At 37.1% G+C, this 15,411-nt stretch overlaps 1 protein-coding gene across 3 annotated transcripts in view; it reads left to right on the forward strand.

The window, feature by feature from the left end:
- The window catches only part of PRKN (parkin RBR E3 ubiquitin protein ligase), a 765,547-nt gene that overhangs the window by 465,358 nt on the left and 284,778 nt on the right, over positions 1-15,411 (forward strand). For all 3 annotated transcript variants that reach the window (XM_072035883.1, XM_038177503.2, XM_038177504.2), the window contains exon 7: positions 9,419-9,555. In XM_072035883.1, coding sequence (XP_071891984.1) covers positions 9,419-9,555 — 137 coding nt within the window. The remainder of the gene's footprint in view (positions 1-9,418; positions 9,556-15,411) is intronic.

Consider the following 15,411-nt stretch of genomic DNA (forward strand, 5'->3'; position numbering starts at 1 on the left):
AGATCTAGAAATGAATCATAAAATCTCAGAATGGTTTGGGTTGGAATGGACCTTAAACACCATCCAGTTCCAACCCTCTGCCATGGGCAGGGGCACCACCCACGAGACCAGGTTTCCCAAAGCCCCATCCAGCCTGTCCTTGAGCATTTCCAGGGATGAGTCATCCACAGCTTCTCTAGTCAAGCTGTTCCTCACCACCCTCACAGTAAAGAATTTCTTCCTAATATCTAATCTAAACTTACCCTCTTTCAGTTTAAAGCCATTACTCCTTGTCCTATCCCTACACTCCCTGACAAAGAGTCCCTCCCCAGTTTTCCTGTAGGCCCTCTTTATTCACTGGAAGACTTCTATAAAGTCTCCCCAGAGCCTTCTCTTCTCCAGGCTGAACAATCAGCCTGTCTTCATAGGAGAGGTGCTCCAGCCCCTTGATCATCCTCCTCTGGACATGTTCTAACACTTCCATGTCCTATATGTGCTGGTGGCCTCAGAGCTGAGCACAGAGCTCCTAGTGGGGTCTCATGAGAGCAGAGTCAAGGGGGGACCATCACTTCCCTCAACCTGCTGGCCATGCTTTTAATACAAGTGGTTCTATGGAAATGAAAAGTCATTACTTTGGTGAATGTCAGTCTTTCTAAGTCTTACACAGATTATTAGATCAGATGGATGAATGGGGGAAGATTATTCCTTAGTATTCCCGTAATTCTTTGAAAAAAAACAGGCACTAAGAGGACCAGTCAGCCTCCAAATAAACAATACAAACCTAATGAAAACGTATGCTGAGATTAAACAGGAAAGAGACACATAAAATTATTTGGAGAATTGCCAAAATGTTTTTCAGTAAATCTTTATAATTTTCTGCAAACTGTTCCTGAATATTGGCCCAATTACAAATGGAGAAGTGATACTTCCTAAACTTTGTAATGACTTGTCCGTTTTTACTACTTAATTTCTTTGTATTTTTTTTTCTTCCTCTCCTCTCTGCTCCTCCCTTCCTTTTCTCTCCCCTCCTCTATCATTAAAAAAATCACAGTATGAATATTCTTATGCTAGTGATGGTAAAAAATTAAAAAACAACATAAGAAGAACGACATAAGCCATTCTCACTGATAGTAAAATTTTCTGGTGGACGTTGCAAACTATTTTCTTCAGACTATTAAAGGAATTTAACTGTTTTCCACACTTACAATCTACCAAGTCAGAGTATGTACAATGAGATTTGCTAGCCCAAGGCTCATTCTTCTTCCCTTTGAATAGAGGTGCTGATGCAGAAGGTGTTCTCAGGTAACTGCACCTTGACACTTATGCAAAGGTATTTGCCTTGAGGAGGAAAGGGTAAAATATTATCTGTAAAATATAATGATATCAAGGAGTTGAAAAAATTGCTTTCTATAAAGAAATCTCTCTATTAAAACAGTAACTTCAGGGTGTTTTTGTTTATAAGATAATAATCATATCTTTGTTTGAGACTGAAGACTCATTTATTGGGAAGCAGCCTCAAGTTATTGTTTGGATGAACATTTAAATTGAATATTCATATTTGAAAAGAAAGATGAGAAGAAGCATAAAACATAATGTTAACGTGGTGAAAGATAATTCTCTAGGAGCAAATGCACTTAATTTAGAGCTTGTATCTCCTGCTTCATGTTACATATTTCTTTTCTCTCTCACCTTCCCCCATTCTCTACCTTACCTTGTTTGAAAGTCTTCTTTTCTTCTATACATGTTAAGAAGGCACAGTCTCAAAGTTAGTGTACCATGGTTAATTTTCAAAGTTAACTGGCAAGGAATAACTGAAATTTTCACAGTGGAAACATGCTGTATACAACAGTCTTAGTCCCTCCTGGAGTCCAAGGGATCGAAACGGATTATGCATATGACAGCATCCCTTAAGATGATATCCAGTATTCTTTTCCTCCTGTGTCTTTACAGGGATTTCAACATTCACAAGAAGGCAAAAGGAGGTCATGATTCTGCTTTGCTTTGAATGTTAGGAAACTTTAATTCTATATATTTACAGAAAACATAATTTTCACAGGCTGTCTCCAAAGTTTTGGTTTGGGGAATGGAGGTGTGAGCCTAAGAATAAGAAAACAGAGTAATTCAGTAAGCTCTGGTATTAAAAGCAGAGTCCCAGAATAAGCTTCTGCCAAAATCTGTACTATTAAACTCTCCACATGCAAATTGCTGCTGCCTATTGTAGACAGTACATGCTAACTCCTGAACTAAGCCCAGGAACTGTTTGGGACATCGCTATTTTGCAAGCCTAAAGCCATGCCAGGGCCCCCTCCAACAATTTAACATCACAGAAGATTGCATTCCAGTGGCATAAGAACATTTGCTGACACTGTTTATTTAACTAGTATAGATGTAGTGAGTAAGACTAAATAAGGTTTAAATCACTGGAAGAAATTGATGGGATCCTCAGAAACCAGGCAGGGAAATAAGAGGCCAGTGGGGCACAGAGTTATTCTGAGCATTTCATTTATTCATCTTTAATTTGTGGAGGATTGTGCGGTGCTGCTTGTGTAGGTGGAGTTAGCCCTTCCTTCCTCCTCTTATTGTGATATCCCTTCATTCTCCCAACCTCATCAGTTACTCTGTGTTTCCTTGTTTGTTTTAATTTTATTTTTTTTCTGAAAACCAAACCAGACTAATTTCTGGCCATATGTGTCTAGTCTGTCAAAGCTGAATGTCTGTGTTCACAAAGTCAAGGGCCTGTGAAAGGGAGGCTCTTTGAGCAAAAGGGAGCATGTGGATTGCCTGCAATGAACAGTTTTGCCTTTCCTGTAATCCTGCTGAAAACTGGGGAGGGTGAACAAAGCATCTGCCTCTCTTTGTTAGCAAAAGGTAAAGCTACAAGTTATATAGGTTGTAGGAGGTGGAAAAGATGCAAAAGAGAGTACGGAGGAATCAGTTCACAGTACGTTGGTGCTCTGCAGGCTGCAGACTTTGTGAGCTAACATGTAAGGATGCTTCTCTGCCATTTCCACTGTGTTCCTACTGATGATTTTGGTCTTATTTCTGGTGTTCTACTAAGTGCAGTTACAGTATGTGTTATAAAACACGGTGAGCCTGATGCCAGGGCAGTCCTTGAACTTCCAAGGGCTTGTTGGGAGGAGCAGAGCAAATGCCCAAGGGCTCCTGAGCTCTGCAGAACCATGCAAAGCCCTCCATGCTCTGTGGAAAACAAAGACATTGCACACTTATAGTGTACTGGTCCTGGGGGTTGTTTTCATAGTCCCACTGTCAACGGGCCTCAGGGTTTGGGTTAGGGCAGTATGAGCTGCCTCCATTGGTCGCATTTGTCATCTTTGGCTTCCTTTACTGAAGTCTTTTCCTTCTCTCCCCAGCAGTGCATTAATAAGGTTTTAAAAGTACAATGAAGGAAAATAAGCAGGTTCTACTGATCTCCTTTCAAAGCATGACTGATTTATCAGTTATTTGCTGTGTACAGAGCTCTATAGACAACTAGGCTGATAGATTACAGGAAAAGTTTCTTCTGCAGCCTAATCAGTGTCTGTTCTTTGTCTCAACATGGAGTTCAGACAGGGGGTGCCTGAGCAAGCGGGCACAGCTCTGTTTAATGCAGGGCACTAATATAAGTATGCCAGTACATGTAACAGTTCCCTTGCCTGTGTCATCGGGTGGCAGATGCTGTTCCCAGGCACAGTGGTGGCAGATTTTACAGGCACTAATGCGTGTCACTTCCATAGTATGAGAAGAAATTTAAGAGTTAACAGAAACACTGCTGAAAGGAGCACTTGCCTTCTTGTGTGCTAATTGTTAGTGTGCCTGTCCTCCCGTGTTCTGGTTTATTACTCTCAGATTGTCCCTGGGTTCTGGCTGTTTGGCATTGCTTTCCAACAGAAATAAGAAACATGGAAGCACATTTTAGAAGAAAATTACACAAGAAAGGAGAAAGTAGGTCAGATTTCACTTGCCAATGCCCCTTTAAGTTAACAGCTGTGGGTCAGAATACATTTTTATACAGAAGCACAGCCAGAAAATCTAAGCTCGTGCAGTGATGTCTCATGCTGTTTGTAACCTTCACTTTATGACCTTTGATGTGTTGTGTGGCAAGCGATCAAAGACACAAAACCAGAATATTTTTGTTGTTTTAATGGATTTAATATGTTAGCTTTCTGAGAGTACTGTATTTATATATTCTGTTTTGTTTAATTGACACAGTCTGTGTAAAGATTTATTTTTCATGAACCATGAGGGGAAAAACAGGGATGTATATTTCTGCGTTCCTAAAAGTCTGTGAAAAATGGGTTCTTGTCTGTGGTATTCTTTATCATTGATTCCTTTCTCTTGTGAGGTCATGATACCCATTTCAAATACCTAGCCCTTGTCTAAGTAGTTAGGAGTCTTCATTGTTACTTACAGGTTGCTCTCTGCAGTTGCAGAGGTTAGTCTGTATATAGCATATACACTGTGGTCAGTCTATGATAGCATATTTCTCATTAAAAGGCAGAATTGGTTGCTGTTCTTCCCTGAAAACTGCCTGCATTCTAAAACAGAAATCACTGTGGTAATTTTCTATATTTATTTATATTTTGTATAAATTGTAGTATGTTTCTAATAGAATTTAATGTTCTACTCTAATTGGAAATACTTGGAAGTATTTTTCACAGTAAGAAAACCATGCATGTAAAGCATGATAAACAGGAAGCAATTCCTTCAATAGTCTTAAATAGGACAGTGGACTCTATGCAATAGAAAGGAAAACCAGATGTGGCACCAGCTTTGTATGAATTAGAAGACTTTACTCTTCCTACACATGTGATGGATGAATGAAGTGGCTTCTTTAGGCATTGTAATTTTGGTCTGTTACAAGGGTAGAGACAAAAACTGATTGAGTGCTACTCAAGGATAGTATTTCTGTTTAATTACTTCGATTGTTTATGAAGTATGAGAGTGCCTGTAGTGTCTACGTAGTCTAAGTTTGCATTTCCCATAATTTCACTTTTTACACATTTTATTCAGTGATTCATCTTTTCTTGAATGGTGCTTATCGATCTGACCTGTAAGTTAACAAAGATTCATTTTGGAATAGCAAAGAGATCCATTTATAAATGAAAATGATTTCATGGTACTTATATAGAAAGCTTTTTGAAGTACAGGAAAATTGCCAACATGAAAAAATGTATTAGAAATGCACAAGTGTGTTATGATAAATATAGCACTCAAAGGTGGGGTTAAAGGCTGTGATATAGCTGTGTGCATTCAGATTTATTTGCTGCACAGAAATGAATCCCAAATGGCTATTTTTGCTTCACTGACTGTAATCCCAACAAGGCAGTCTTATAGACATCTGCTAAGGTTTTTGATTATTATTTGGTTAAGATTTTCAGATTGAGGTGAGAAAAATCCAACTGTCACCTAGAAATGACCTCAAGGGGGTTTCACAGATTTGTCCGACATGTTTTTCACAGATTTATACAGGCTTAGCTATAGTTCTCACTCCAAAGTGCTTCAGACTGTGGCTACTCACATTTTCTGAAAAATAATGGAGTGATGTATGTGGTATACTGTTTAACCATTAGTCGTTCAAGCTTTTTTTCAAAATTGGAAGGGTAAAGACCAAGAGGGGGACAAATGCCTACCAAGTTGTTCTTAGGTAGTCACTGAAAGATATGTCAGTTAATTCACTGTCATATAATGCAAATAATTCCTGATACTAAGTAGCTCCTAATGTTCATAGCCACTGGACTCATTCCCAGTATATTAATAGCAGTCATGAGATTTTGGGAAATACTATAACAATTCATTTCCCAGTGGGATTCTTATCTAAACAAGATCAAGTCTTCATATTTTATTTAGCCAGTGCACTGTTGTAGTGTATCTGAGAATTATCTGTGCTTTTTCTGTTTCTCAGTTAGGAGAAAAAGGAAAGAGCGTGCAGACCAGACAGCGTTTCCATCCGTCCTGTTGTTGTGCCATAGTTATCCGACAGTAATAACATGAAGCAGAAACATTTAGGTTCTCCTTTCTTTTTCATTTAAGTAAATTCATGCTGATAAAATTCTAATGAAAAGGAATCAGAGCATAGGAGCAAGTGACTTATTATGGAAATTTTCTGTGATGCATTGTGATGGTGGATTTTCAATTTTTAAAAGTGGTTACATTCCTAATTGGCGAACAAAAAAGACCAATTTATCCCTTGCTGTGAGAAACATTTTTCTTATATATTATTCTCATGAAGCCTCTAATTCAGCCAAACACATTATGTAAATGGAACCTATGAAATACCTTTTAAAATATACATCAGATTTACATTGCTAGGCTGTTATGTTAGATTGAGCAAGGGCCCTTGTTACACTATCTAGCAAATTTTTTTACTTTCATAATATTCCTTGCTAAAATACATTGTGTTTGGTTCAAGTAAGGCTTCTATTAATAACTCTTGGGGTTATCCTAAATAAGTATTTACTAGCTCCGCCCCAGCGTTATGAATATCATCTCTACATTTTGGTCCTTACTTATCTCAGGAACAAAAGTTTATATCTCTTTTAAGGGTGCTTTCTTTTGAAACAAAATCTACAAATGCTGCAGTGTAGTGACTGTTCTAATGCCAAATTAATTTGGATAAATCTGCATTGCATACAGATTACATTTCTGAAAGCCTTATGACACAGATACCATGAGCTGCAAAACTAACAGAGTTAGTTGTGATAGCTAAGGTTGTGTTTCTTGATACAGGCAGAATTCAGATTTATATGTAGTTTATATGCATTGCTTGCAAGTCTGATAATGTTCAGATATAGTACAATTTAACATTAATGTTTTTCCTAAAGATACAGTTTAAATGTGTACCTGTATGGCCATGCTCCTTGTGGAGAATATGGTTTGATTTCAAAGAATTGTAATACATTAAGAAGCAAAATTGATATCACAAAATAATTTATGTTAGTAACTAATAGTGGTAGCTCATTTGCATAATGGAGTGCTATTAGTCTTGGTTTCCTACAAGTTTAGGTGGAAGTTTTAATAACACCATTTTCATTTTTGGCCTGTTTTTCAACAATACTCAACCACTGAATTGCTCCTCACACAAAAATTATATTTTGTCTTCAAAATGAAGGTCAGAGAAGTACAACTTTAGATACAAGGAGCTTCCAGTGAAGCTAAAAAGATAGATAGCACAGCAATAAAAATGAGCAATTAACCCTAAAGGAGAGAGATCCTTTAAAGCTATAAGCAAGTTTGATTGTTTTTGGAAGAAATCTTTGAGTTGTTTTTCTTAAGATTACATTGACTGATGAGCAATGGGGACTTCTGCACAGTAAGGACAAAATAACTGCTCCTCCAGGTTTTTCTTTAATGATTTTGGGACCATTTAGAGCTAAAATGATACAGATCAGCTTCTCATTTTGCCTTACAGCTGTCTTTAAAATTATTATTTGTTACATTCAGAACAGCAAGTGGGCAACTAATAAGGATTAGTAATGGGGAGGTTTTATTTAATTCGGTTTTTAAGCTTCTTTATTCAACAAAATCCTTAAAACATAGAGATTATATTTTTAGAGATACCAACACACACTGCCATGAATTCTGTACTATGTGCAACTCTAAAGCATATTTTCATGGAAGATTAAATGCGTATATACAGTATCTGAAATTATTATTGATTACATTTTGTGCTTGTATTCCCACATTGAGGGCTTGGTGATTTAGTGTTTCAGTGGTTTTCCAAAGCATCGGCTAGCAGGATTTACAGAAGCTGTAACAGTATTGCTAACTCTAATGATTTTATCACAAGTTCTGCTGAATTTGATGTATTTTAATACCTGTCTCACAGAGTATGGTGAATATGTGAGAATTCTGGATTTTATATTTCTATATAATTCTCTTTCCTCCTAGTTGCTGGAAAAAAAAAAAAAAAGACATTTAGATGTAGAGCTTAGTGATATGGTTTAGGGGAAGACTTGTTAGTGTCAGAGGTTAGAGTAGATGATCTTCCAAACCTAGATGATTCTGAGATTTAAGCTGTTTTTACCCATGTTTGCCTACAGGAGGAAAAAAAAAAAGTATCTTATTTCAGCATTTGGATGAGAATCTCACCACTCTTTTCAGCTTAATGCATCTCTCTTTCTATTTTTCCATCTTTGATGCTTCAGATTGGTAGTACTCCTCAACTCCTCAAGGAAGGGGTAGGCAAGTGGTATAGTGCAGCACAGAGCACATGACTTTATCAAAGAGGTTATAGTCATTACTTTCACAGAATCATAGAATCACAGAATGGTTTGGGTTGGAAGGGACCTTGAAGACCATCAACATGTAGTTCCAAACCCCCTGCCATGGGCAGGGACACCACCCACTAGATCAGGTTCCCCAAAGCCTCATCTAGCCTGGCCTTCCACCTTTGGAATTGACAGGTAAAGTTTGTGTACCCACAGTTAGCTGAAGTTAACATATAGAAAACCATAGGCTTATCACTATTTTCTGCATGTAATATTTACTATATTGTTCACTGTACATGAATACTCATTCGGAGAAGGATTTTGTAAGCTGCTGCCCCTCCTTGTTGAGGCCACTGCTGGGGGGTTTCAAGCTCAGGAGTAAAACTGTTTTTCCTCAGTTGTCCCAAGTGTTCTTTTTCTGCATTTCCGCAAGCAGCACCCTGTCAAGCTTGGGATACCCATATTTAGTTGTTTCCGTGTAAGCATCTGCATGTGTGGTGGGTGTTTGCTCGCATTATCATCAGTGGATTTTTCATCAGACAACAGAGCCAAGTGGGTGATTCAGTTCAGCCCAAAGCAGATAGCTGGTGGCTGATCAGCTCCAGGCTCCATTGAGTGCATTTCCTATAGTGGGAATTTCTCACTTAGCATGCAGATAGATACTTATATATAGCACTGAAGTTTAGTCATCTTGTTCCCAATTGAATCCCATACCTCTCTCGAGAAGCTGAATTATTTTGCTCATTTTCAGTAAGGAAGTGCTCTCTCTGTGCAGTTCCAGTGGCTGATTTGAGAGGCTGAAGGCACAGGGTGGTCTTCACAAAATCCAGTTTACCTTTGGCTGGTCACATTTCTATCTAATCCCACCTAGCTTCTATTTGATGTTTTACCATATATGATCTTACCTCACCTCATACAAAGGATTTCTGTTCCTAACGTATTTTCCTCTGGTTTAGGTTCCAGTTTTCAGTACAGTAAACAGTGCCAGTTTCAAGTTTCAGTAAAAACTTGTTTCCTGTACCTTAAAACTGTTTCATGTTAGAAGCCATCTCTGTTTAAAAGTGCTGCAGTATGCCAAGCAAAATTATGGCTTTATGTAGACACTAGTCTTGTCTACTACTAAGGAAAAATTATTACAAAATTCAAAGTTTGATATGAGGATTTTTGTGGAGTTTGGTCCACAGTATACATGGTAAAGTACTCATTCATTTTCACTGTTTTGTTTTTAACAGGAGTCCTGTGCTTGTGTTCCAGTGCATGCATCGCCATGTCATTTGCCTAGACTGTTTCCATTTGTACTGTGTGACTATGCTGAATGACCGTCAATTCATCCATGACCTGGAGCTTGGCTACTCCCTCCCTTGTGTAGGTATGACTTAGTGGGTTTTCTTTTCAAAAAAAAATAATCATATATATATATATGATTTTGATCTTCTTTTTTTAATTGCTAATTAATTTCAGTATACCTATGGAGTTACACTTTCCAAAGGAATTGTTTTGTTTCATGGAGGAAATATTTGAATATTGAAGTGGTTCTTGCTGAGCATGTGAACTGGAATATTAACTGGATTCCAAAGGGCATTTCTTTTAAAAGCAAATGCAGATTATATAAATGGTTTTATATGTATATATATATATATATATATATATAAGTGTTTTATAATTGTGAAGTGCTAACAGAAGATAGCATTACACTACTGGTTTAAAAAATAAAAATAAAAAAATCCTTGACCCGCACATCTCCACTTCTGAGTGAAATAAGATGTTAACTTTCTTGGCCTGTCTTCAAGAGCTAACAAAAAAAAAAAAAAAAAAGACTGCAATAGGAATTTCAAATAGCCTTCCTGTTGATGAAGTTATTGCTACTAATTGTCACTGCATTGAACAAAATGTAGATCACCCAGTAAAGGTGGTAGATAACCTGTTTTAACTGAATAGGAAACGTTTGGCATAAGTAAACAAAGACTATGAATCTGGAAGATGTGTTTTGAGAATCGATTCCATTACATTGGCTCATGGACTGCAAAACTCTCAAAAATTTTACTTTGAAGAAGTATATTAGAATTTATTTTTCCTGTTGCTATATTTTCTTACATACATATATATTTGCAATAAGTTCTATGTGGAGCTATAAGAATCATTTTCCAACATATTAGAAGCTGCATAGATGACAACTGCCTGGATGCCTGAGTAGCTGACAGGTAACTTTCAAATCACTACATGGGAGAAAAATTGTCAGTATTTCTTAGGAGTGGCATTTACTCATAGTGAGAGCATGCCTTAAGGATGTTGTAAGTATACTAATAAGAGCCATTAAAATTATTTATTATTAATAACGTCAAGAGTGATCTACTTGTATCAGTGGTCATCAAATCACATTTCACTAGAATTACTGTTTATGTGCTGTTTACTTGCCAGATTTACTTCCATCCCTCCTCAAATGCAACTTGCTCTGCTACTGCATGTACACACTGATGTGTGTTGATTTTTAGTATTGTGTAAGAAAACTTGTAATGGAGAACCTAACAAGAACTTTCTACCCAGTGCTCTTTCATTCACCATTACTGTAGCATCATGTGGTCAGTGTGGTCACTAAGTCGGTACCGTAGATAGGGTTCAGCTGCCAACCTAGTCTCAGATATGTTATACTTTGTATTAAAATAACTGAGCATGGAAATGCTAAAGTATTGCTAATCTTCACATTTCAGAAATCCCCAAATGAAAAAACTGTTTTCCAAATAATATAAATAGAATAATAAAGTAGTTGTCATAGTGGTAGTTGTTGTAGTAATTGTAGTAAGAATAAGAATAATACAAGTGCTATACATTTTGTCTGCATTCTCTAGCTAGTATGAATATTACTTTGAAAACTGCCTGATGAGGTGCTGCCCTATGCCAATGAGTTGTGCTCCAGTGCAATGTAGTACAGAGATTCTTGAGTCAGAGAATTGTAATGCTGAAGGAAAAGAAATATAGTTATGTCAATATAGCATGTAGGACAGGCTTTTTGACACTGTTGGTAAACCGATGTGGACTGTCCAGGCAAATACTACTTCAGGACCCATGCTAGCATTGCTGCACAGTGTTTTTGGTACTGTCCAGGCATACCTGCTTGCACCAGAGCCAGCCTGCTGATCTCTAAGAAGCATTGACATAATGTTGTGCTGACACACTTTGTGTTACAGAGGTTCTCGGTCACAATCTGTGAAAACTCAGCAGTTTTAAATATTATTCCATCTAAACCTAAAATTGATTGCTACCTCTGTCAGTTCTCTTTGTTGTGTTATCAGGTCTGCATCAGTAAAAGCATTTCTAAGCATTATCTTTCAGACTGCATTGCAGCCTGAAGAGTCTGATTGGTGCTGTTATGATTTTACTGCTTCCTTTTTGTAGCTACCTTTAACCTGACTTGCTGGTGTGCAAGAGGTTTGGTTGTTTCTAGAGTTAGGTTTTATTTGAGTTAGGAACTGATGACAAAGTTATCCTTTGTCATGTGAGAAAGACGGGAGGCTGAGTTCCCCCACACCTGTGAAGAAGAAAGCTTGCGCTACCAGTCCCAGTGCTCTTACTGCTCCACTACAAATCAGTTTACCCTCCTTCATAGCTATGGATTCAGCAGCTTTCATCACTAGTGTATTCAATTAAGAAATATTCAGAATAGTATCATGTGATTTTCTTTTCTACCTATCATGGCACTCCTACCGAATAGTGTAAGATTCAGTTTTGCAATCTACAGTTCACAATCTTTGTTTTTGTAACTGCAATTTGCAGTTTGTATCTACATGTGAGGAAGATAAAGCAGTGTTTGACACAGCCTGCTCTAATTACCTCAGTGAAGCCTAAAATTATTTCCTCTTGATAGGAATGAATACCATGGGACATTGCCAAGAAATTACTTTTCTTTCTTATTGTGGCAATGTTGGTTTAATACATGTTATCTCTAACAGTGCTTGACTCAAAGCGAAATATATTTGATCTGAGCTTTATTGAAAGGTTGGATCTTGATTTAAGCCTGCTTGTAAAAGGAATACAAAACAGAGTTGTGTTTACTGTAATGAGCTTTATGTTGCAGTAGGCAACCAGGTGACACAGACCGATCAAAATCTTAGTCTGTATTAATTCATATATTTTTAAACCTTACAAACTAATGTCGAAGTGGTATTCATGGTGTCTTGAGCAGAAAATACTAGTATTCTGGGTCTGTATGTTGTAAAAGTCATTTCAGTTTTCTGTTTTCATATAATAATTAATTTACTTAAAATCTAGCCCATTTTTTCAAGGCATATGTGCACACATTGCCCTAGAACTGTAGAAGGTTTAGTTTTGTAATTAAGCCTATTTAAATTTTTTGCACTTCCAATTAGTTGTGTTCATTCTAGTGTTTTTGAAAAATAGAGATAACATAATGAACATAGCCTGCAGTTTCCATTAACATTTGACTCACTGTTCCCAATTTTTATCAAGGGAATGTACCAACATAGCAAGATTTTTATATCTTTTATTGGATCAATCTAGAGGTGAAAGCACCACACACACACCAGAATAAAAATAAACAACAGCTGCTACAGCAAAGGGTCACTATGACAGACAAGATCAGTGTTATCACATATGTATGATAACTTGTGCTGGAAACGATTTAGGGATTGCACTTGAATAGTGCTTCTCAAGTACGTTTAATATCTTGCTTCCTGGCACATATATGCCAGAAGGTGCATTTTTTAATTGTGTTCAGGTATTCTGTGGGGTTCTACCCTTGCTTTTCTCCCTTTTTTTTTCTTTTTTTTTTCTTTTTGTCTCTTATTCACCCTAATCATGTAGAAGACAATATGTGTTCAGAAGGCTATCCCATCTGATGAGCTATGGTATATCACCTTGATAATGCCATAACATTGCTACATTCCTATACAAAATGTGTCATTGCTGAGATTTTTGGACAAAGAACAAAATTCTTAATTCCTTAGTGTTTAGCTGCTAATCTAGTGCCCGGCAGTGCTACTCCAGCTGAGAATAGCCAGCATGGGAGAACTACAGCTCTGAGCACAGTAACTCTGGTGCATTGATAGGATTAGTTGCTCAGAAAATTGTGGTAGCAGCCCCATGGTTCAAACCCACTGTATCAGCTCAGAGAAAGGATTTATGGATAGAAGCTGGCTCTATTTCATCGGTCATTAGAATAAAAAAGTAAACGTTACAGATTATACTCTCTCTGCCCTTGTTAAATGCCAACAAAAATCTATCCCATCTCGCTGTGTGGTGTCTTGTATTAATGAGGCTTCATGCATAGAAATTTCCATGAGTTGTGACCTCCAAGTATCTTTGAAATAATTAATAAGGTGCTTAGAGGAACAGATTTGCATATGCATGAAAGATCATTTATGGTTATTTAGTTACTGTGCAGGGCAAAGAATCTCATAGTATTGCCTCAAAGCAGGAATTGTATACAAATATACAATGTATTACCCCATTGTATTACACATACTGTTCGTATGATCACTGTTTCATTTTTAAAATAGCATTATGGCATTAGGGGTCTTAGTCCCCAGGGTAAAATAAACTTCCGTGGATCTCTGGGAGAAGGAAAGTTGGCGAGGCCAAGGAAAGGCAAGGTTTTGCACTGCTGTAGGCACTTTACTAAAATGTCTTTGCATCAGTTTATTTCTTATGAGTAATCATATGCATTATGTATTTTAAATGAATCTGGATAAAAGATGCAGATCTCCTGATGACTGTAAAGCACTATTGTATCTGGAAGTAATCTCATTTTACCACATATATATAATTAAATGAGTAAAATTACCACCAATAGCTTTAAAGTATAACAAAATGTTTAAAGAGCCACATTCCATTGGAAGAAAGTTGCTGGGAAAGGATAAAAGAGGCATATGTTTTAAGATTATTTTTTTTATCCCCATTAGATTCTATTTGTATATTAACAGGGATGTTTCTATTCCTGTGCAGGACATCAAAGCAATGATGAATCTCTGAATCATCTTTCAAAATTGTAGTACCCAAAAAGAAAAGGGGAGAATAAACAGATAGTCAAAGCAAAGTTTGCAAGTAAAAGGAAGGAGGAAAGCCACATTTGATTTGATTGCTCCAATTAGTGTGTTTGAGTCTTTTTTGCTATAGACAAAATCCCTAATACATTTAGGAAGGTGTGTGTGTTCCTGTGCAAGGGATTTTAAAGTGGCAGTCAGTGATCTACAAACAGAGCCTTCTCAGTGAAGGAGGTGAGGAGGTAAACAGTGGGTCTAAAATCAGAGTGCAGCAGTCAGCACAAGAAGCAAAATTTACCTGGTATGAAACCTTGATACTGGAACAGTTTCTGCAATCTGTGTTCTCCTGCTTAAAAAGTATTTCAAGCAATGTAGGAAATGGCATTTTACTATTAGAATAATAAAATATGAGAGATTGAAAGCAGACACATTATACTAAATTCCTGACAGCTATAAACTTTTTGTAATTTCTTGTTTGCATGAAATATCTGAGCATACAGAAGCAGGCGTAGGAGGCTGGAAAAATGCTTTTTATTCTTTACATATTGTACAACTTAGAAGAGGCTTTTTCCACTCCAAGGAATTAATAAACAAGCAATTACAGTTTTCAGAGTGTTTGTGGTGACAGCTCTAGTTGTGTTTTTCTTTTTCCGGCATTGCCCATGATAGGGAAAATGCAGGAATGCAACCATGTTCTCTATTCATGTTCTTAAAGGGATACCTGAGCATCTTTTGGAAGGGCATTTGGAAATAACTGACTTTTTTTTTTTTTTTTCCTCTTTCCTGGATGTTTTCTGTCATCAATTTCCCATGGATCTGGCTGAATTCTACTGTCTAGTCTAAGGAGGGCTTGTATGCCTACTTGTCCTCATGTCATTGTCCTCAGTGTAAGCAGGTTACTCCTTCTGCAGAGGGAATGCAAGGACTGCCATGGTAAAGGGTATCACTGTAGAAAAGCAAAACCTTTTTATCCTCTCATTCCTGGAAAGCTTTTCATAAAAAGTAGATTATACAAGCTAATACATTCATGCATTTGTTTGATGAACAGTGAACCTTAGATCATTTCCCTATATAAAAATAATTTAGATGTTCAGCCTACTCATTAATTCTGACCATATCTTCCCTGTGTATTATGGGCAGAATAAGTATTTACTGTTTCTGTAAATAAAATCATCAGGCAAAGTGAGAATTTTGTGATCTGTTGTTGATATACAGAGGGCTTCTACTCT

This window comes from Anas platyrhynchos, chromosome 3, assembly GCF_047663525.1.
Source record: "Anas platyrhynchos isolate ZD024472 breed Pekin duck chromosome 3, IASCAAS_PekinDuck_T2T, whole genome shotgun sequence".
In the NCBI taxonomy this organism is placed as follows: domain Eukaryota; kingdom Metazoa; phylum Chordata; class Aves; order Anseriformes; family Anatidae; genus Anas; species Anas platyrhynchos.